General features: G+C 33.6%; 1 protein-coding gene and 1 long non-coding RNA gene across 3 annotated transcripts; one reads left to right on the forward strand and one right to left on the reverse strand.

Annotated features, from left to right (window-relative positions):
* Window positions 1-1,007: 1,007 nt before the first annotated feature.
* LOC108332476 (adenylate kinase isoenzyme 6 homolog) lies at window positions 1,008-4,193 on the reverse strand. 2 transcript variants are annotated; one of them, XM_017567758.2, is made up of 5 exons: window positions 4,037-4,191; window positions 3,508-3,561; window positions 2,733-2,942; window positions 1,453-1,598; window positions 1,008-1,363 (listed from the first exon to the last, which is right to left on the reverse strand). In XM_017567758.2, the coding sequence occupies exons 3-5, from the start codon at window positions 2,931-2,933 to the stop codon at window positions 1,171-1,173; spliced, it is 540 nt and encodes a 179-aa protein (XP_017423247.1). In that variant the 5' UTR covers window positions 2,934-2,942; window positions 3,508-3,561; window positions 4,037-4,191; the 3' UTR covers window positions 1,008-1,170. The 2 variants fall into 2 exon arrangements, with proteins under 2 accessions (XP_017423247.1, XP_017423249.1); XM_017567760.2 differs by lacking the exon at window positions 3,508-3,561 and having other exon boundaries at window positions 4,037-4,193.
* Window positions 4,194-10,559: 6,366 nt separating this feature from the next.
* Window positions 10,560-13,082, forward strand: LOC128194810 (uncharacterized). Its single transcript, XR_008246197.1, has 3 exons — window positions 10,560-10,696; window positions 10,847-10,927; window positions 12,718-13,082. It is a non-coding gene; the product is annotated as an uncharacterized LOC128194810 (long non-coding RNA).
* Window positions 13,083-21,081: the final 7,999 nt, after the last annotated feature.

A 21,081-nucleotide genomic window follows, 5' to 3' on the forward strand; every position in this document is an offset into this window, starting at 1 on the left:
TAACTCTCCAAATAACATCATATGTTTTGTTGATAAACTTGAGAAAATTCTCCTTGCTAGTCTTTTCTTTTCACATGAAACACCATTTTATTACCTTTTCTTCCTAATATTATTAATCTCAAACTAATAACATCTTAATATCCTTATTTTGTTAATATTAGAAATAGGAATGGTAAAACAAGGTAAATAAATTGACCTTTTTTTAATGGTGTTGTTTTGAACAATTTTGGATAAAATACTAAAATGAACTACAGCTAGAAATAGATGCTTGGTATATAGAAACTGAAATAAAATCTAAAGAATGATTGCAAAGCTATCAACAGGTCCTAATACTCTAGTGTTAAGTGCAAGAGATTGTGCCTAAGAAGAATTCATACAAAACATGCATGAAGTTATATCAACTATCTATATAAGAAAACAATACCCAAGAGAAATACCAAAAATACCCAATCTATTTTATTAAAACTTGTCCCAAACAATGATTTTTTATCTTTTTTATTTGTACACAATTTACAATTTTACCATTCGTGTTATGTGATTTGACACAACAGCTCTTCACTTCATTTGAAAAATTTGAATGTGCAATACTTCACTTCGTCTTTCATTATTTTATTCTCATCTCATCTTCGTCAGCCTAGCAAGCACTACCACAACAACACTAATCTTCTCACTACACAATACGACATAATCAACACAACACTTCGTTTGAGGCGAGTATTATTTTCCTTTTTCCCTACACAATCCAACATAATTAAAAAAATTGAAACACACCCACAACACAACACTTCGTTTAAGGTGAGTATTATTTTCCTTCCTCGACTCCATCAGCCCAACATCAGAAGGCAGTCCAAAAAGGAAAAATAAAAATTCAAAATATTTACATTTTGGATGACAAAAAAATAAAATAAAAACTGACTAGACGGACAGGCCGGTCTGGCCAGACTTGCCGGCTATTGCATCGAGTTTAATTAAACATCGCTACACTAATTGAAACCTAGGATCACAACTCAGCAAAATTATCCTTTCAATTGTCAAATTTAAAACCCATAACTTAAATGCCTTGGATACACGCCATACCAAAATTTGTAAGAAAATTTAACCACACTGCAGATCTGCTACCGGTAGCAGTTCATCATGCAAAAAGGCTATATACAAACTACTATAATTTTGTTAAGATTGTGAGGGTAAAGACCAATTTCTGACCCAATCTGTCAGAGTTGCAACATTTCTACTAATGTCATCGATATTATCACTCTTCAATGCAATCACTTTCTCCTCCGAGTAACTATCTTTAGCCTCCTCCAGCAGAACTTGGAAGATTTCACATTCAATGTTGTTTGAAAGCTTTGAATCTTTGTACCCCCTGTTACATATACGGGAAAAATTATATAATGAAACCAACAATAGTGTAGCAAAATCAACATTCAATAACAGAAACAAGTGCTTTCATACCTCCTACTCAAACGGTCATACAAAATGGTATTATCAGTTTGAAGTACAACTACACAATCAAACCATCGCTCAGGAAAGAAATCACAGCCATGGTAATCCACAATGTTTCCGCCTTCTTCCATTACATCCTCAAGTTCATCACAGACCTACAGAAACCATGTAAAATTATAAAACCTATAAATCAAACAACATACACATGATGTCAAGAATCGCATAAATGATGAAAATAATATTAAAATTATTTCATCTGATCCAACATAACACAAACCAAATACAGGCTTCGTCAAACTAAAGTATCTCCACACAATTGTTCTTAATAATAGAAAATAAAGAAGCTTCCATTTTCTTTTGGTAATGAAGAGCCCCAAGAAATTACAACCAAATGTACATAATCAATAGTATAAATAAACAACTAAAGTCAAGGAAAATTCAGAAGAAAAAATAGATTCAGTGTGTACTACTGGAAGTTCAGCACATTTATGCACTGTAGTAATAATTTCAAGATTTGTTATCAAGAAGAGAAAGGTACAAGGACAGCTAAAGGGATTAGACACTAGGGGAGTAAGAATAAATGGCAAGGATATGTTGCTCCGCAGATGGCATCTACAAAGTGTAGAATTTGGAACACTCACACTTCAGGATGTTACTTTGACTAAAGAGTTGAGCAAAAAAGTTTCAACTTTACTCAGTACCTTGGACCCCAATCTTGTTATCAGTGATCTCCAAGAGATATTAAAAACTGATTTAGGAATATTGTACCATTAAGTAGCATGAACCTTTGCTAATTGCTACAATGGAATCATGACGTACAGAGAGATAGTCTCCAGTTCAATGTTCAATATATCTACCACCCCAATCTTGTTATTAGTGATCTCCAAGAGATATTAAAAACTGATTCAGGAATATTGTACCATTAAGTAGCATGAACCTTTGCTAATTGCTACAATGGAATCATGACGTACAGAGAGATAGTCTCCAGTTCAATGTTCAATATATCTGCCACCGCAAGTTTTGACAAGGATCACCATTTAATTATAGTGTAGAATCTAATGACCTACTAACAACACCTTCAAACAAAATACACTTATAAGAACATTTCAAAATATTTTAGGCTATTCAAAATTGAAATGAGTAAAATAAGATTGTATTTTCCAACTTAAATAAATGTCGAGTAAATTATTTTCTAGCTTTGCACTTTACAAGTTGCCTTCCTTTAGCAGAGCTAAATAGCAAACAAAAGCCTACATAAATGGTTGTAAACTTATAAATTGGCAGCTTACCAAGTCTTCATTAAGAACGTAACAATCAAGCTCATCATCCCAACCATCATGTAAGTTCTTTTCTTTGACTAATTCTCCAATATTGATGTGGCAGAGTTGGGTGGCTTCCGCTAGAGTAGTGCACATGGTTGTCTTTCCAGTCCCCGGTGTTCCAGTCACCAGAATGTTTGGATTCTTCCTCTTACCATTTTCTAGCACCATGACTGCAACCTACATCAACAAGTAGACACTCTCACTGTTTGACATATAAAAATATCCTGGGGCTTTTGGTAAATGTTACAACAAAATATAATTATCATCATCAAAATAAATTGTTAGGTTTTGGTGCTATTGTGAAAGAGAAACTACACTTATGTACAAGGCTATTTTCAAATTTGTTCTTCAATTAAATCTCTACTGCAAGGCCATTGTTTTTTTTTTCAATCCGTGGTATCTCCCCGCTTGCTAGGGCAAGGCAGCATACATCTCACCTCACCAGGTGAGAACCTTACGCGCTACGTCACACATTTGTTCTGCTTCAGTTTCTCTTATCATTTTAAGGCAATTTAAAGTCTACCCACTGAAAACATAAAGAGTACTACTTTTAAAAGAAAAGAAAAATTAAATGGTTGAATAAGACAGTTCTTCACCACGGCATAACCATAGTTCCAAGGAGGGAAATTACAAGACCCTTTATAACTTCTTTAGAATCAGGCTTTGGATATCCAAGCTCAGCCATAAAACATGCAGCAATTGTAAATACAAGAAATGCAATCAAGAATTCGAGTTTCCTAACCTGTCCAACCACAATACAAAAAGGGCTCGTGTTGCTTTTACAAAAATTTCTCCGCTGTAAGTTAGAACCAACACAAAAAAAATGATACATCAAAAGCACAGAAGTACATTTACGATTACAAAAGACCACCATGACACCATCAAGCAAAAAAACTGTCAACTATCAACAAAATCACTAGTCTTATCAACAGAAACAGTATGTTCCATTGAAACCACCTAACAACAACAATCATTACAAAATACCACAGTAAGTACGAGGCCTCAAAGAATCATAATTCAACGGACCCCAAGCACAACTTCAATGACTCGTCCATTATTCTTATAATGTTCAATCCTAAACCGGAAAGTGCTCAAAGAAATAAAAGAAACAGAAACTAAACCCAAGAACTTAGGGCGAATCAAAACGAATGAAGAAATTAGGGTCAATCCAAGAACTAGGGCGAATTGAATTGAGTTAGGAAATTAGGGTCAGTCCAAGAAGTAGGACTAATCGCATTGAAGAAATTAGGGCCAATAAAAGAGAAACGAACCTCTCTCGTAGGCGAGGTTCGCCGCCGTCGACTAAAACAGCAGTGGGTGTGGTAAACGTAGTCGGTGATGAGAAGGTTAACGTCGTGCGTGGTTTCCCTGAACGTTGAGTGCGTAGCAGCGTGGTTCGTGGGTTTAGCAAACTCGCTAAGAATAAGCAAAACGGGTTGCGGGTTGGTCCACCCAAACTCGCTTATTGGACCCGCCAGGTTGTGGGTTCTTTTGGGTCGGGCTGCAACGGTTTCACGGTTCAATCTCCTAATCCGGTCCACTTTTTTTAAGTCGGATTAGCAGGCCGGCCAACGAGCTAGATCCGATTTGCCATTCTTATTTAACAACATTCTATAAATTTAAAATAGAAACTTTAATTGTTCAGTTTTATTTTTTTATACGGATGTTAGTAATCACATATAAAAGGCATGTAAAAAAGCTTAGTATACATCTTTACCATATTATTATTCAATTGTCTGGATAAAAGTGTTATAGAAAACTAACTATGTATAACAAGTGAATATTATAATCAAACCATAATAAAAATATATAATTGCTGTCATGGTTTTGAAACTATCGGAATATCATAACAAGTGCGTATTTGAAGATTAAGGAAGTTATCATTTCCATAAATATCATATTATAACTAGCGGTGTCAAAATGGGTTAAAACCACATATTAATCCGGGTCATTATAGGTTTGGGTTGGGTTGAGTTTGAAAAAAAAAATGAAATTTTTTTATACGAGTCAATTTTTAACCCGGTTCATCGGGTTGAACCCGTGGTGAGCCGAGTTGGTTCACCAATTCACCTAGTTTAATTTAATTATTTATTATTTTGTATTTCAATATTATTAGTTAACATTTTTTTTATTGTATTGTAAATGGTAATAATGAAAAAAAAAATGTTTCAAGAGAATAAAATATTATAAATTTATTCATTCAATACTCTAATCTTATTACTAATCTTATCAATATTATAAACTTATTTATTCGCATTTTTGGATTATATTTAAGTTGTATGTTAATTTTTTATTTTGAATTATCTTTGGAGTTTAACATCATTTTAGAGTGAATTATCTTTTTGTAATTAAGTGAGTCAATCTATTTAACCCACCAACCTGTTGTGGGCCGAAACGGGTTTGAATTTTTTTGACTCGCTAATAAATGAGTTGGGTTGGATTGGATCACTAAGTGGTCTACCCATGGTGGACCTCAGGTTAGACTGGATGGTCCGGTTTGATAGCACTACTTCTAACTTTAATAATCCTGAGATAATATTATTATGATTAATTATTATATTTAAGATATTATTTGTTTTGAAATCTTTTGTTTTAGTTTTCAAATATATTTCAAAAACTTTGATAAAAATGTGTATTTAAATTGTTTTTAATCTTAATTTCTAAGTGATATAGATTTGTAGAAAATATAAATAATATGAGACTATTAAAAATATCATATCAATTATATAACCCGTTATAACTAAAACATTTTTTATTAGTTATGTATATTCAAATTATTAGTTGATTTTGGCATTTAAAAAATTATTTGTTAAAATACACTCTTTATATATTTTTATAACTATTAATCAGAGAAATTATTGCGTGCTATTTTTTTAAAAAAAAAAACTTTTTCTACCCTTATAAACATAATTAAAGGGCTTTATCTTTTGTAATTATACTACTATATTGTGAACATATTTTCCTTACTATTTATATCTTTATAAACATAATTTTTAATAAAAATAATTGTTGTTCTTTAGGGTAGACATATTTTTATTCTTTCTACCGTTATAAACTACTTTTTGTAACCATTATCTTGTGTAGATACTCTTATACCAATTTTATACTTATAAATATCTTTTGTTAGGTTTCTGTTAGTTATGCAAAATAAATAACTAATGCATGAATCGTCTTTTACATTTCTCCACATCAAATTTCAATGTCTAATACTAAATTCTAGTTTTAAAATCACATTATCAATACCTGTTTATCAAATTTGCCACTCATTTTTTCCTTCACAAACGGTCAATGTATGTACACATGCCAACCACAATACGTGTCTTACCAAGTTGTTAAAGTAACTATAAAACTACATGCATAATTAGAATGCACACACCATGCATTATCTATACATATAACAGTTGTTTGTCATACATATAAAACATTACACAAGTTCTCATTCTCATTGCCACGCACTTCATTCATCGTATTCACCAAAACCAAAAACGTGACTGGGTTCATAAAAATGTTTCCCTTGGACCAACAATTTGATGGTTTGATGCACATGAGTACGTATTCCATCACTTTTGATCTTCCAACTTTGACCATTGTTTTATTTGTACTCACATCGTTGTTCTTCATCCTACACCATATTCTCAATGGGATGTTTTTCTGGGTAATGGAAATGGGGCCAAATGAACGTGATGTTGTGCATAACAATTTGCATGCTTGGACATTGGCAACTGCATTTGAAGGAGTTTATGCCAGAATAGGACAAAATCTTAGAACTTCCAAGAAATTGCCACAGTTGGTGAACTATGGAATGCATGGTCAAGCAATAAGTTGTGGGGAATGTTCCATTTGCTTGGAAGAGTTTCAAGCCAATGAATTATGTCAAGTTTTTCCTGTGTGCAAACACATTTTCCATTCAGATTGCATCAATCACTGGTTCCAAAAGAAATTAAATTGTCCCATATGTCGTACTTGTATATATGTAGATAATTTGTAGTTGTTGTGAAAAGTTTGTATAATTGTATATACTTATCAATTATTTTTGGTATTTTTGTCATAGAAAAAATATAACTAGTTTGAGATATTTTTTATATTTGAGAAATAAAGAAAGTATAAAAAAATTAAGGTCATTGCTTCTATGTTCCTTATTTAAAGCACATCTTTATATTTATCTCTTCGTATATAATAATTAAAGATAATGTTAGAAAGTGGATTTCAACCTAATTTAACCTTACAAAATCAATTATAAGTGAGGTTTGCACCCACATATATACTCTAATAATTGACCTTATATTTAGTCGATATTGATACTTTTAACACACTCTCCCCATGCCAAAGTATATACATATCGAGTGTGAAATTAGACAATAATGAGTGATCAATAACAATCCAAGAGTAGTAGAATAATAAACTTAACAATGAATAGAGACTTGTAAGGTTAAATTTGCGTACACACGCATTCACGCACATACACATATATATATTTGACTCTATCTCTATTCAAGGTGGAATTTTCAACATATAAATAGATAAATAAGTGATCTCACATGTGGACAATGAATAGAGACACATTGAAAGGATTTTAAAACATAATTTAGAGAAGGGGTACACAAACAATTTAAAGACTAATTAGTAGAAAAATTCTATAGAAAATTCACTTTAATATCATGACTATGTAAAGGAACATAAGTATGACTATGTAAAGGAATATAAGTGTTTTATATTCAATGGTTTGGTATGACTTATAAAATCAATGTTTAGTCCTTTTGAAAATAGTTCAACATGGAAACAATTCTTGCGAATAACCAAATTTATTGTAAAATGAAAAAGAAAAAAAATGATAGATTATTTCATGTATTTCATAATGAAGAGTAAGAAAAAATATTTAAAAGAATTACTCCAAAATTTATGTCAAAGTCTAAGTAAAAAGAGAAACAACTTAAAATCTTTGATTAAAAATGATAAAAAACGATGTTGCTTTTTCTTATATAAATTTACTTATTGCATAAAAGAATGTTACTATTCAGTTTTTTTAGTTTCCATGTTAAGTTGTATTAAAACTGTAAATTTTGTTTATTTGTTCTTCAATTTGCAACTAAAATAATTTCTTTTACATCCTATTGAATACAAACAAAACGAAAACAAGAAAAATAGATGAATCTTTTGAAATTTTTAGAGTTAAAAAAAGAGTTAAGAAGATGACACGAGTTACAAGAAAAAAAAATCATATTTAAATTTAATAATTTAAAGGATGATTTAAGAAGAAGACAACACAAAAATTATATATAGTTTTATAAGTGTTAATTTGAAAATAAAATTGAAAGTTTTATAGTTATCATTTTCTATTAAATTGAAGTTTTATTTTAATATTATGCATTGACCTTTATCTCAACTAAAATATTAAGATAAAATTTTAATTTTAATTTGAGAAAAAAAAAACAGAAATGAAAAGTTGTTGTCAAGTTTTCAAGCCAATTGGAATAACAATATTACACATTATTTACTTAAATAACCATAACAAATATTATGTAATAATGTCACACTATTCTATGTGAAAAGTTGTCAATCTAATCATATACGTCATAAAAAACTCTATTAAAAACCAGTCATCTTTTCCAGATAATACTTTTCTAAAATAATGATTTCATGTAAATTCAAACATCTATGTTTGGTATTAACAACAAATTTAATATGTCATGTTCCAATTATTCATCTTTTTTTTTCAACAAAACTCAAGACATTTGACATTCAACTCATAATGTAACTTTTGTAAACAAAACAAAGTTTTTCTCAAATCATGGAGATGATTACCGTTTCTCAAGAACTTTCTCCTCAACCTTCCTGGGACCATTTTACCTTGTCATATGTTACTGCCAATGCTCCTAATTTGATTCTAATATTGTTCTTCTGTCTTTTAGTGGTCACCATATTTTCAACAATACTTGTTCTTCTCCTACTAAAATCATGCGAAATTGTATCAGATATTCTTCTTGAAAGACTTGAGGATGATGTTGAAGATGGAAGAATAACTTTGGTAATTGAGTCTTTTTTGAATTATCAAGATTCTTTGAATCAAATAAGTCATAGTAGGGAAAGATTACAACCATATTCGCAAGCTTTTGGGATGAGATCAAATAATAAAGGTTCATCAATGAAACTGCCACAAATTATGATCTATGGACAAAATCAAAATGAGTTGAGTCCATTTTGTAGTAACTGTGTCATATGTTTGGAGAGTTTCATCACAGGAGAGTCTTGTCAAATTCTTCCACCTTGCAATCATTTGTTTCATTCTTGCTGCATAAAGCATTGGTTGAAAAACAATGACACTTGCCCCATTTGTCGAAGTGTTTATTATAAATATGATAACTTTCAAAGTGGATGATGTAAGTTTTGAAGAAAAGAATTTGACAATTTAAAAATGTTTATTTCTTTCCTTTCATTGATATATTTTGTCATTGTGTATATTTCCTATACAAGTACCATTACGTTATTCATCTTATTGTTTAACACAAGTATTAACAAAAATCAAACCAAACTAATTTTCAATCATATTAAATTGAATAAAAAAGCCTTAAGAAAATTCTCTAGTCAATTCTCACAATATGAATAGTTCAATATTTCAATTTTGATTGTTTTCTTGAAAACAAAACACATCTTTTTCCTTAACAATATTATCTAATGACACGAGAAGAACTTTGATAACTTAGATTAGTTTGGCTAAAACAAATTTTAAACATATTTTATCTCAATAAAAAAAAAAACCTCACACGATACAAAGAAAAAGAAAATTTTCTTTATTTAAATTCAATTACTACTAAGTAGCTTTTTTTTTGTTAATGTTCTTTTTTGCTAAATATCAAACCATTTTGTCCTTAAGTTAGTGGAATATTTACAAAATTTTCTCTCTACATTTAGGTGCAGTGTGTATCATTCACATTCATATTTATGTGTTTCATTCTCTTATGACAAGCTTGACTTGTTAATACATTCAAAATCTTAACTATCGTTAGGTTTGACTTGAAAAAGTTGTTAGTTTTTAAGAAAAAATAATCTTAGCAGAATGCCAAATATAATTGAAAATTCAAATATTTCAAATCTTAAAAACAATCAATAACATCCTTAAGTCTAAATTAGAAAACCAAGATCGATGTCTTATTTCAATAACATCATTAACATTAGAAAATATAACTAACAAATTCTCAAAAACTAAATCATCACACATTTAGAAGCTATAACTATTCAAGCCTATATTCACATACTTTATTGGTTCTTTTATAAAAGTATTGTGATTTTTTTTATCAAAATTATAGGCAGATTTTGAAAAAATTACATAAATGGGTAAAGTTGTTTTTTCCAAACAAAATTTCAAACTATTAAAAATATAAAATCATATACTAAACATACCACATTTAATTTTATATGAAAGTCGTCATTTCATTTCTACTAACGATTTCTCTCTCCAATCTTATATCCATAATTTTTAACTTAAAAAAAGTCGTGGTGTTAGTATGTGACTTCCTTATTTTTTATTTTTTTATTAAATTTATACTTTTATGTTTTCTAAATTTTTATACAAACATATCTTAATTTTAAACTATTTTTTGATATATTTTTATTTTGAGTTTTATATTAATAATTTAATTTATTCTGTAAGGGCCTGTAAATGAATAAGGGGTCACTGGGCCTTATGTGGGGCAGCCAAGCCCATCAGCCTAAGGCCAGCTTAACCTTAGGAAGGGTTCCTCAGAGTTCTTTTTCACTTTCCTAAGCTCTTTCCCTTTCTCTCTCTAAACAGAAACCCTTTTCCCTAAATAATTGTTCTGCCTTCTCTCTAAAAGATCCAAACACTGAACCGTTTAAATTTTAATTTGAAGGTGCCTAAACGATCACGGTGGCAAGAGCTTCATTTTGAACCGAACAATTTCCTGTTCTGACCTGTAAGTTCCCTTTTCCCCTTCTCTTTTACTGTTCTAGAACCTAGGGCATGCAACTTTGCTGGGTTCACGTGCCTTGTACGTTTTTCCTTCCATTCTCTATCTATTCGAGCTCTAAGAGCTATGTTCTATCACCAATTTGGTGATTTGTAGGTTCTGTCAAGTTTCGCTCTGTGTGGAGGGTATTGTTAGGGCATCCACTGTGAATTGTATTGAGCAACCCAAAAGAAGAAGGTAAGGGAGGTAATTATTTTTGGGTTGAATTTGTTTTATGTATATGTATGCATGTAAATTTCAGAAATGATATTTTTCCTACAATGCGTTTCTGTTTTATCAAAGATTTGTGCATCTAATATTTAAATTATGTGTTTGCCAAATTTGAATGATTTGGGATATAAGAATAAGGAAGTGTGAGCGGACTCTATGTGTGAAATATAATAATGGGGTACATTGGTTGAGGGGTTTTATTCTTGGAAGAGATACATGAACGTGTGGTCTATGAGTATATTAAAATATTATTTTTAATTGCATTGAAATTGGTATATGGATATGTGAATGGAAAGGAACGAAAATTAAGCATTTCCATATAAAAAAAAAGTGGGTTACGTAACTTGAGTGGAGAGAATGTGAATGTTGTTGTGTGCGTTAGGAACAAAATAGAAAGGAAGAAGGGGTTTCTTTATAATAATAGTATAGGTATGTTAGTGGTGGGCTCCATCCTTTTTGTTAGTAAAAGAAACTTTAAGAAATATTGGAAGCATGAAATTTTGCATGCATAGGAGGTGTGTATGAGTGGAATGGAGCCATGCAACAGTGGTTAGTTTATGGAAGAAGTGCTGGAGTTAGGAAATATATAATGTAATATATATTATATTAATATAATAGGAATATATATATATGATGCACGGGAGTAAGTTTGATATATATATATATATATATATATATATATATATATATATATATATATATATATATATATATATATAAATAAAAGAAAGTATGAGATAGATTATATTAATATATTTTATACAAAAGATGCAAGAGTAAGTATGATAATAAATTATATTAATATAATATCGTTATGTATATAAAATTAGTAACAGAGAGTACATATTCTATTAATATAATATAATTATACAAAAGAAAAATTAATAGGTACATATGATATGTATAAATGAAAATGGTGATAGTTGGTGATGTTCATAATAATTTATAATATTATAATATGAATGAATGTTATTGTGTTGGTTTAATATGAAAATTAGGAATGCTTGGTATACTTACTGATTTAATATAAATATTATAATAGAATTATGGTTAATATAACTATTATAATAGTACTAAAGGAAACATGTTTTCAGTGTATATGAGTGTAGGTATTGAAAATAAATTATAAAGATTCTGGTATTGATAAATTTAGATTAAATTTATGGAGCTGTTACTTTTATAACTTGTGATGAATGAGTTAAAGTATATTGTTGAGATTATGTATATGTTGATTGTGGCAAAAAGTATATGATTACAAAGTTATGAACGTACGATCCAAGTGGTAAACTAAGTTCCATCTGTGTAGAATCTCTTGGTGAGATTCTTAGTGGTTTAGAGTGAAAGTAGGAGCTCAATCTTGGGGGTCTTCCTAACGCTCCAATGGTCTTTCTTCTCACGTAGAGAGAATTGAACCATGTGGTGAGGAGTAGCAGGAGGTCTTAGTCTCGGAGGCTTCCAGTATGCTCTAAGGCGCGAAACGGACTAACCTCGTGAGTGTGGCAGGGTGGGAAACCCAAGTTTCATAAGCCACCACGGGTGCATGACCCACCATAGCTCGACTCTCATTCTAAAGTCCGGACGAGTCAAGTCTAGTGTTCAACATGTTAGGATACCTGTCTTAATCTGTTTTGATTTGAGAATAAGTCTTGTAGATTATATGCTTGACACGATGCATGCTTTTTATATATAATTAGCTCACCCTTGCTTGCTTGTGTTTGTGCATGTTGTATGTGTTTCCTTTTGCGATGATCATCCAGTTGAGTGGGAGTAGATGGCGAGGAGGATACTTTGGAAACAGCTCTTGATGGGGATGACAGTGCTGCAACTTAGATTTGCTAGCTTTTATTTCCATGAACTCATATTATTTTGAAGAACTTTAGTGCATTTAAAGTTTTAAATTCTCTGTAATTTCCAGGGAGGAACTCTAATACTCTAGTTTTCAATTCCACACTATTCTAAGGATGACTGTAATCCTAATTACTCTTGACTGCTTTCCTATATTATGCATGATGACGTCTTTATTATATGTGTGCCTTTTTTATATATTTTGTGACGTCACATTTATGGTATCAGAGCAGTTTCTATCCTTAGAGGATCCTGTAGGGTATGTGTGTGTCTTGCTTGTGTTGTGTACTCTTAGTTTTGTGTACGATGGTTGTCCTTGTTTCCTTGGGTTGGACTGATGGTATTTTCTCTCTGTATGGACAAAAGATGGCGCCTAGGCCTCTACCTCCTCCTCCTACTCAACCTGATCCTTCTAAGAACACCAGAAGACTGGAGGCTGTACTTGAGGCTATGCAACTTTAGAACGCTGCCCTGATGCAACAAAACACCATTGCTCTTCAAAACCTAGAGGCTACAAGAGTGTCAGTTGAGGACACTCAGAGGTATATCATGGAGATGATGGCTAATGGAAGACCCACTCCTGGTGCTTCTACTTCTACTGCCATTCTGGTTCAGGAATGGAGTTTGGAGTGTTTTCTCCAACACCATCACGATATGTTTACTGGCAAGTGCAGCCCAGATGAGGTCAACCATTGGTTCCAAGATATGGAACGAATCTATGAAGCCAAAGGGTGTCCAGATGAGAGGAAGCTGGCCTACACCCAGTATTTGCTGATGGGAGAAGCTGGGCATTGGTGGAACAGTGTGAAGATGATCCTGGAGAGGAATAGGACTCTTGTTACTTGGGAGCTGTTCAGAACAAAATTCTACACTGAATACTTCTCGGATAGTGTCAGGTTTGCTAAGGAGGTAGAGTTTCTTGAGTTGGCTCAGGGCAACAGGTCGATATCGGAGTATGCAGACTGTTTTAAACATCTGCTTCGCTTCAACACCATGGCAGTAGATGAAGAATGGTAGTGTCGCAAGTTTGAGAATGACCTGAAGAAGGATATAAAGTTGTTGGTGAAGGGACTGCGCATTAGGGAATTCTCCGCTTTAGTGGAGATGACTCGTGATATGGAGAAGACGAAGGGTGAACCAGAGGGGCCTCAGAGACAGCAGAGCCAACCACTAAGAGTTGGTGGACCAATGGTATCCCGGGGAGGCTCCAGTTCTAGGAGGACCCCTTTCTCTAGACCTACTTCCTCTAGGTCCAGGGGTTCTTCCTCTTAGTCATCGGGGCAATCCAGCTTTACCAGTCCCGTGAGATGCTTCAAGTGTGGTGGACCACACCTCCAGATTGCTTGCCCTCAGTTAGAAGGGTATAGGAGGTGTAACATCTGCAGGCAAGAGAGACATTATGCCAGAGACTGTCCTACTACTAGGAGGGCAGGACCACAACCACGCCAGGCTAGCAGATTTGTTCAAAGGGGTGGTCACAGACCCCAGGCATCGGGAGAGTCTATGCGTTGACTGGAGCTAAGGCAGCTAGTGCAAGTAATTTGATTGTCAGCAATTGCTTGTTATTTGGAGTTTTGTGTGTGACATTGTTTGATTCGGGGGCGACACATTCTTTTGTGTCTAAGGCTTGTGTGAAGAGGCTTGGTATAGTTGTCAGAGAGCTTCTGTGCGATCTGGTGGTGTCTACACCAACAACTGGGTTAGTCAGGACATCTAAGGTATGCTCCAGATGTCCTGTTGAGGTAGAGGGATGCTGGTTCATAGTGAACCTTATTTGTTTGCCTCTGTAGGGGCTACAGGTGATCTAGGCATGGATTGGTTATCCGCCAATCAAATTCTCTTAGATTGTGGTGGGAAGAAGCTGATATTCCCCGATGAAGACGAGAACATGCCCCTATCACTAGGGGTGTTGAGACAAGACCTTATAGAGGGCGCTTATTGTTTCTTGATCATGTCTTACATGGACGGAGTACAGGACCCAAACCCTTCAGCTCCTGGAAACCAGAGTGTGGATCTTCTAGTTGTGGATGATTTTATGGACGTATTTCCTGAGGAAGTTCTTGGCCTACCTCCTCCGAGAGAGGTAGAGTTCTCTATAGACTTGGTCTCATGATCAGGACCAATTTCTATAGTCCCGTACCGGATAGCGCCAACAGAGTTAGCGGAATTGAAGAAGCAGATTGAGGAGCTACTAGAGAAGCAATTCATTAGGCTCAATGTTTCACCTTAGGGTGCACCAGTCTTGTTGGTGAAGAAGAAGGATGGCAACTCCAGATTGTGTGTTGATTATAGGCAACTGAACAAACTCACGATCAAGAATAAGTATTCGTTGCCTAGGATAGATGATCTATTGGATCAATTGCATGGAGCCACTGTATTTTCTAAGATTGACTTGAGATCAGGCTACCATCAAATCTTGGTGAAGGCTGATGACGTACAGAAGACAGCCTTCAGATCCAGATATGGCCATTACGAGTATGTGGTCATGCCTTTTGGGGTGACTAATGCTCCCGCCATCTTCATGGATTACATGAATAGGATCTTCAGACCGTTCTTAGATAAATTTGTGGTTGTTTTCATAAATGACATCTTGATTTATTCTAAGACTCGAGAAGAACATGAAGATCACCTTAGAATTGTTCTTGAAATCTTGAAAGAGAGGAAGCTTTATGCGAAACTATCTAAGTGTGAGTTCTGGATGGATGAAGTGTCTTTCCTAGGGCATGTTATCTCGGTTGGTGGAATTACTGTTGATCTAGCCAACGTTCGAGCAGTGATGGAGTGGGAAAGGCCTAAGACTATTACAGAGGTCAGGAGCTTTGTGGGCTTAGCAGGCTACTATCGCCGCTTCATTGAAAATTTTGCTCGGATAGTAGCGCCGCTAACCCAATTGACCAGGAAGGATCAGCCTTTTGTTTGGATTGATAGATGTGAGACTAACTTCCAAGAGCTAAAGCAGAAGTTGACGAGTGCACCAGTGTTGATTATTCCTGACACAGGGAAACCCTTTGAGGTTTACTGTGATGCCTCCTACTAGGGATTGAGGTGTATATTGATGCAAGAGAAGAGAGTGGTCGCTTATGCCTCAAGAAAACTCAAGGTGCATGAGAAGAATTATCCCACTCATGACTTGGAGTTGGCCGCAGTTGTTTTTGCATTGAAGATTTGGAGGCATTACTTGTATGGGGCTCAATTTCAGGTGTTCAGCAACCATAAGAGTTTGAAGTATCTATTTGATCAAAAGGAGCTAAACATGAGGCAAAGGAGATGGATGGAGTTCCTCAAAGACTATGAATTTGAACTCTTATACCACCCTGGGAAAGCAAATATAGTAGCAGACGCTTTGAGTCGGAAGTCGATGCATGTTTCTTGCTTGATGATTAAAGAGTTGGAATTGATGGAGAGCTTCAGAGACCTGAGATTTCAGGTGGAGTTAGAGCCTGACAACATCAAGTGTAGTAGATTGGTGGTGTCTAGTAGGTTATTGAAGCGGGTTAAAGAAGGGAAGTTACTAGACCCCGAGCTTCAGAAGACAGTAGCCCTGATTGGTACTGAACAAGGAAAGTACTTCAATACAGGAACGAATGGACTATTACAATTCAATGGTAGGACGTGTGTTCGTAATGATGGAGAGATAAAAAGATTAATACTAGAAGAAGGACACAGTAGTCGTTTCAGTATACATCCAAGCATGACCAAAATGTACCAAGATCTCAAGAAGTCTTTTTGGTGGTCTGGAATGAAGAGGGATGTGGCCCAATTTGTCGCTTCTTGCTTAACGTGTCAGAAAGCTAAGGTGGAACATCAAAGACCTGGAGGTTTACTGTAGTCGTTGGATATCTTGGAGTGGAAATGGGATAGCATATCCATGGATTTCGTCACCCATTTACCCCGCACGGTGCGAAGTCATGATGCTATATGGGTGATTGTAGACCGGTTGACCAAGAGCGCTCATTTCTTGGCAATCAATCTGAGAATGTCTATGGCGAAGCTGGCGCAACTGTATGTTAAGGAGATAGTGAGGTTACATGGGGTGCCTTCGAGTATTGTATCAGATAGAGACCCGAGATTCACATCCAGGTTTTTGCAAACCCTTCAGAGTGAGATGGGAAGCAGACTACAGATGAGCTCGGCTTATCATCCCCAAACGGATGGACAGTCTGAGAGGACGATCCAATCGCTTGAAGATTTGTTGAGAACTTGTATTTTGGATCACCTAGGAGTATGGGATGAGGTATTGCCACTAGTTGAGTTCACTTATAATAACAGTTATCAGACCAATATTGGTATGGCTCCATTTGAAGCTTTGTATGGGAGACGTTGTAGAACACCCCTTTGTTGGTTCCAGGATGGAGAGGTAGTGCTGACCGGGCCAGAACTTGTACAACAAACTACGGATAAAGTGAAGTTGATTCAAGAAAGAATGAAGGCGTCTCAGAGCCGACATAAATCATATGTTGATCAGAGGCGAAAACCGTTAGAGTTCGCAGTTGGGGATAATGTGTTCCTCCGAGTGACTCCTACTACTGGTGTAGGAAGAGCCATTCGTGCTAGGAAATTACCTCCTAAGTACCCTGGTCCTTATCAGATTCTGAGGCGTATAGGATCGGTCGCCTATGAGATAGCCATGCCGCCTTAACTTGCAAATCTCCATCCAGTATTTCATGTTTCTCAACTCAGAAAGTATGTGCCGGACCTTTCACACGTATTGGAGGCTGAAGATGTTCAAGTTAGGGAAGACTTGTCTGTGGAGGTGCAGCCAGTTAGAGTTGAGGAAAGCCAAACCAAACAACCCAGGGGGAAGACTGTCAGACTCGTCAAGGTAGTTTGAGATGCTAGAACAAGCGACTCTACCTGGGAGCTAGAGGACAAGATGAAGGAATCCTATCCCCACCTATTCTCTAGAAAGTCTAATTTTCGGGAACGAAAATTTCAAATTGTTGGTGAGAATATAAGGGCCTGTAAATGAATAAGGGGCCACTGGGCCTTATGTGGGACAGCCAAGCCCATCAGCCTAAGGCCAGCTTAACTTTAGGAAGGGCTCCTCAGAGTTCTTTTTCACTTTCCTGAGCTCTTTCCCTTTTTCTCTCTAAACATAAACCCTTTTTCCTAAATAATTGCTCTGTCTTCTCTTTAAAAGATCCAAACACTGAACCGTTTAAATTTTAATTTGAAGTTTCCTAAACGATCGCGGTGCCAAGAGCTTCATTTTGAATTGATCAATTTCCTGTTCCGACAGGTAAGTTGTCTTTTCCCCTTCTCTTTCACTGTTCTAGAATCTAGGGCATGCAACTTTGCTGGGTTCACGTGCCTTGTACGTTTTTCCTTCCATTCTCTATTTATTCGAGCTCTAAACGTTATGTTCTATCACCAATTTGGTGATCTGTAGGTTCTATCAAGTTCCGCTCTGTGTGGAGGGTACTGTTAGAGCATCCACTGTGAATTGTATTGAGCAACCCAAAAGAAGAAGGTAAGGGGAGCTAATTACATTTTGGTTGAATCTGTTTTATGTATATGTATGCATGTAAATTGGAAATGATATTTTTCCTACGGCGCGTTTCTGTTTTATCAAAGATTTGTGCATCTAATATTTAAATTATGCGGTTGCCAAATTTGAATGATTTGGCGTATAAGAATTAGGAAGTGTGAGCGAACTGTATGTGTGAAATATAATAATGGGGTGCATTGGTTGAGGGGTTTTATTCCTGGAAGAGATACATGAACGTGTGGTCTATGGGTATATTAAAATATTATTTTTAATTGCATTGGAATTGGCATATGGGTATGTGAATGGAAAGGAACAAAATTTAAGCATTCCCATATAAAAAAAAGTGGGTTATGTAGGTTGAGTGAAGAGAAACTTGGAGGAATGTTGTTGTGTGCGTTAGGAACGAAATAGAAAGGAAGAAGCGATTTCTTTATAATAATAATATAGGTATGTTAGTGGTGGGGTCCATCCTTTTGTTAGTAAAAGAAACTTTAAGAAATATTGGAAGCATGAAATTTTGCATGCATAGGAGGGGTGTGTCAGTGGAATGAAGCCATGCAACAATGGTTAGTTTATGGAAGAAGTGCTGGAGTTAGGAAATATATAGTATGATATATATTATATTAATATAATAGGAATATATATAAGATGTAGGGGAGTAAGTTATATATATATATATATATATATATATATATAAAAGAAAGTATGAGATAGATTATATTAATATATTTTATACAAAAGATGCAAGAGTAAGTATGATAATAAATTATATTAATATAATATCATTATGTATATAAAATTAGTAATAGAGAGTACATATTATATTAATATAATATAATTATATAAAAGAAAAATTAATAGGTACGTATGATATGTATAAAAGAAAATGGTGATAGTTGGTGATGTTCATAATAATTTATAATATTATAATATGAATGAATGTTATTGTGTTGGTTTAATATGAAAATTAGGAATGCTTGGTACACTTATTGATTTAATATAAATATTATAATAGAATTATGGTTAATATAACTGTTATAATAGTACTAAAGGAAACATGTTTTCAGTGTATATGAGTGTAGGCATTGAAAATAAATTATAAAGATTCTGGTATTGATAAATTTAGATTAAATTTATGGAGTTGTTACTTTTATAACTTGTGATGAATGAGTTAAAGTATATTGTTGAGATTATGTATATATTGATTGTGGCAAAAAATATATGATTACAAAGTTATGAAAGTACGATCCAAGTGGTAAACCAAGTTTCATCTGTGTAGAATCTCTTGGTGAGATTCTTAGTGGTTTAGAATGAAAGTAGGAGCTCAGTCTTGGGGGTCTTCCTGACGCTCCAATGGTCTTTCTTCTCACGTAGAGAGAATTGAACCATGTGGTGAGGAGTAGTAGGAGATCTTAGTCTCGGAGGCTTCCAGTATGCTCCAAGGCGCGGAACAGACTAACCTCGTGAGTGTGGCAGGGTAGGGAACCCAAGTTTCATAAGCCACCACGGGTGCATGACCCGCCATAGCTCGACTCTCATTCTAAAGTCCGGACGAGTCAAGTCTAGTGTTCAACATGTTAGGATACCTGTCTTGATCTGTTTTGATTTGAGAATAAGTCTTGTAGATTCTATGCTTGACATGATGCATGTTTTTTATATATAATTAGCTCACCCTTGCTTGCTTGTGTTTGTGCATGTTGTATATGTTTCCTTTTACGATGATCATCCACTTGGGTGGGAGTAGATGGCGAGGAGGATACTTTGGAAACAGCTCTTGATGGGGACGACAGTGCTGCAGCTTAGATTTGTTAGCTTTTATTTCCATGAACTCATATTATTTTGAAGAACTTTAGTGCATTTAAAGTTTTAAATTCTCTGTAATTTCCATGGAGGAACTCTAATACTCTAGTTTTCAATTCCACACTATTTTAAGGATGACTGTAATCTTAATTACTCTTGACTGCTTTTCTATATTATGTATGATGACGTCTTTATTATATGAATGTCTTTTCTATATATTTTGAGACGTCACATATTCAATATAGTAAAAACTATATAAGAGATAAAGGTAATATATATCTAACATAATTGACTTAAAAATAATGTTTTAATTCTTTTTATTCTTTAAAACTTACAATTTTTGATTTTATTTTATACAAAAATATTTTTTATTTTGAGATTTTTAGATAACTTTATTATCAAAATTATATTTATAAAATTTATTTATTAAGAAAAAGTAATATACCAAGTTTAAAATATTTATTAAGAATAGTTTAAATTAAGATAATATTAAGAAATAGTTTAAATTTAAGATAAGTTTATATAGTAACTTAAAAAAACATAAAAAAAAAGCTGAAAATTTAAAAGAAAAAGAAAAAGAAAATAAAAAGAGAAAGTTGTAAAAGAAAATAATGTATATGTAAAATTATAAACATGTCAGTAGAAAGATAAAATCGTTAACGATCACTTTTGCATAAAATTAAAAGTCGTGAGTTTAAAATATGATTTCACCAATTCTAATAATTTAAAGTCGTCTTTGAAAAATACAACTTTATTAATATAGGTAATATTTTCAAAGTCAACTTATATAATAAATTTGATAAAAGAATAACGATATCGTGATATACTTTTACTTTAACTTAATACATAATATAAAAATAAAATAATTATAAAATATAAATTTTTATTATATATTTTTTTAAAAGAATTTAAAAAAAATAACATCAAATAATTATAAAATATTTATATCTATCAAAGTATTTTTGTTAATAAAAAAATTACACTGCTT

This window comes from Vigna angularis, chromosome 11 (genome assembly GCF_016808095.1).
Source record: "Vigna angularis cultivar LongXiaoDou No.4 chromosome 11, ASM1680809v1, whole genome shotgun sequence".
Classification (NCBI taxonomy): Eukaryota; Viridiplantae; Streptophyta; class Magnoliopsida; order Fabales; family Fabaceae; genus Vigna; species Vigna angularis.

Coding starts and splice junctions, on each gene's coding strand:
- LOC108332476 (XM_017567760.2), bottom strand. CDS start 2,933: ATGGTGCTAGAAAATGGTAAGAGGAAGAATCCAAACATTCTGGTGACT. Junction 1,599..2,732: donor ACGTTCTTAATGAAGACTTG/GTAAGCTGCCAA, acceptor TGGTTTCTGTAG/GTCTGTGATGAACTTGAGGA. Junction 1,364..1,452: donor TATGACCGTTTGAGTAGGAG/GTATGAAAGCAC, acceptor TATATGTAACAG/GGGGTACAAAGATTCAAAGC.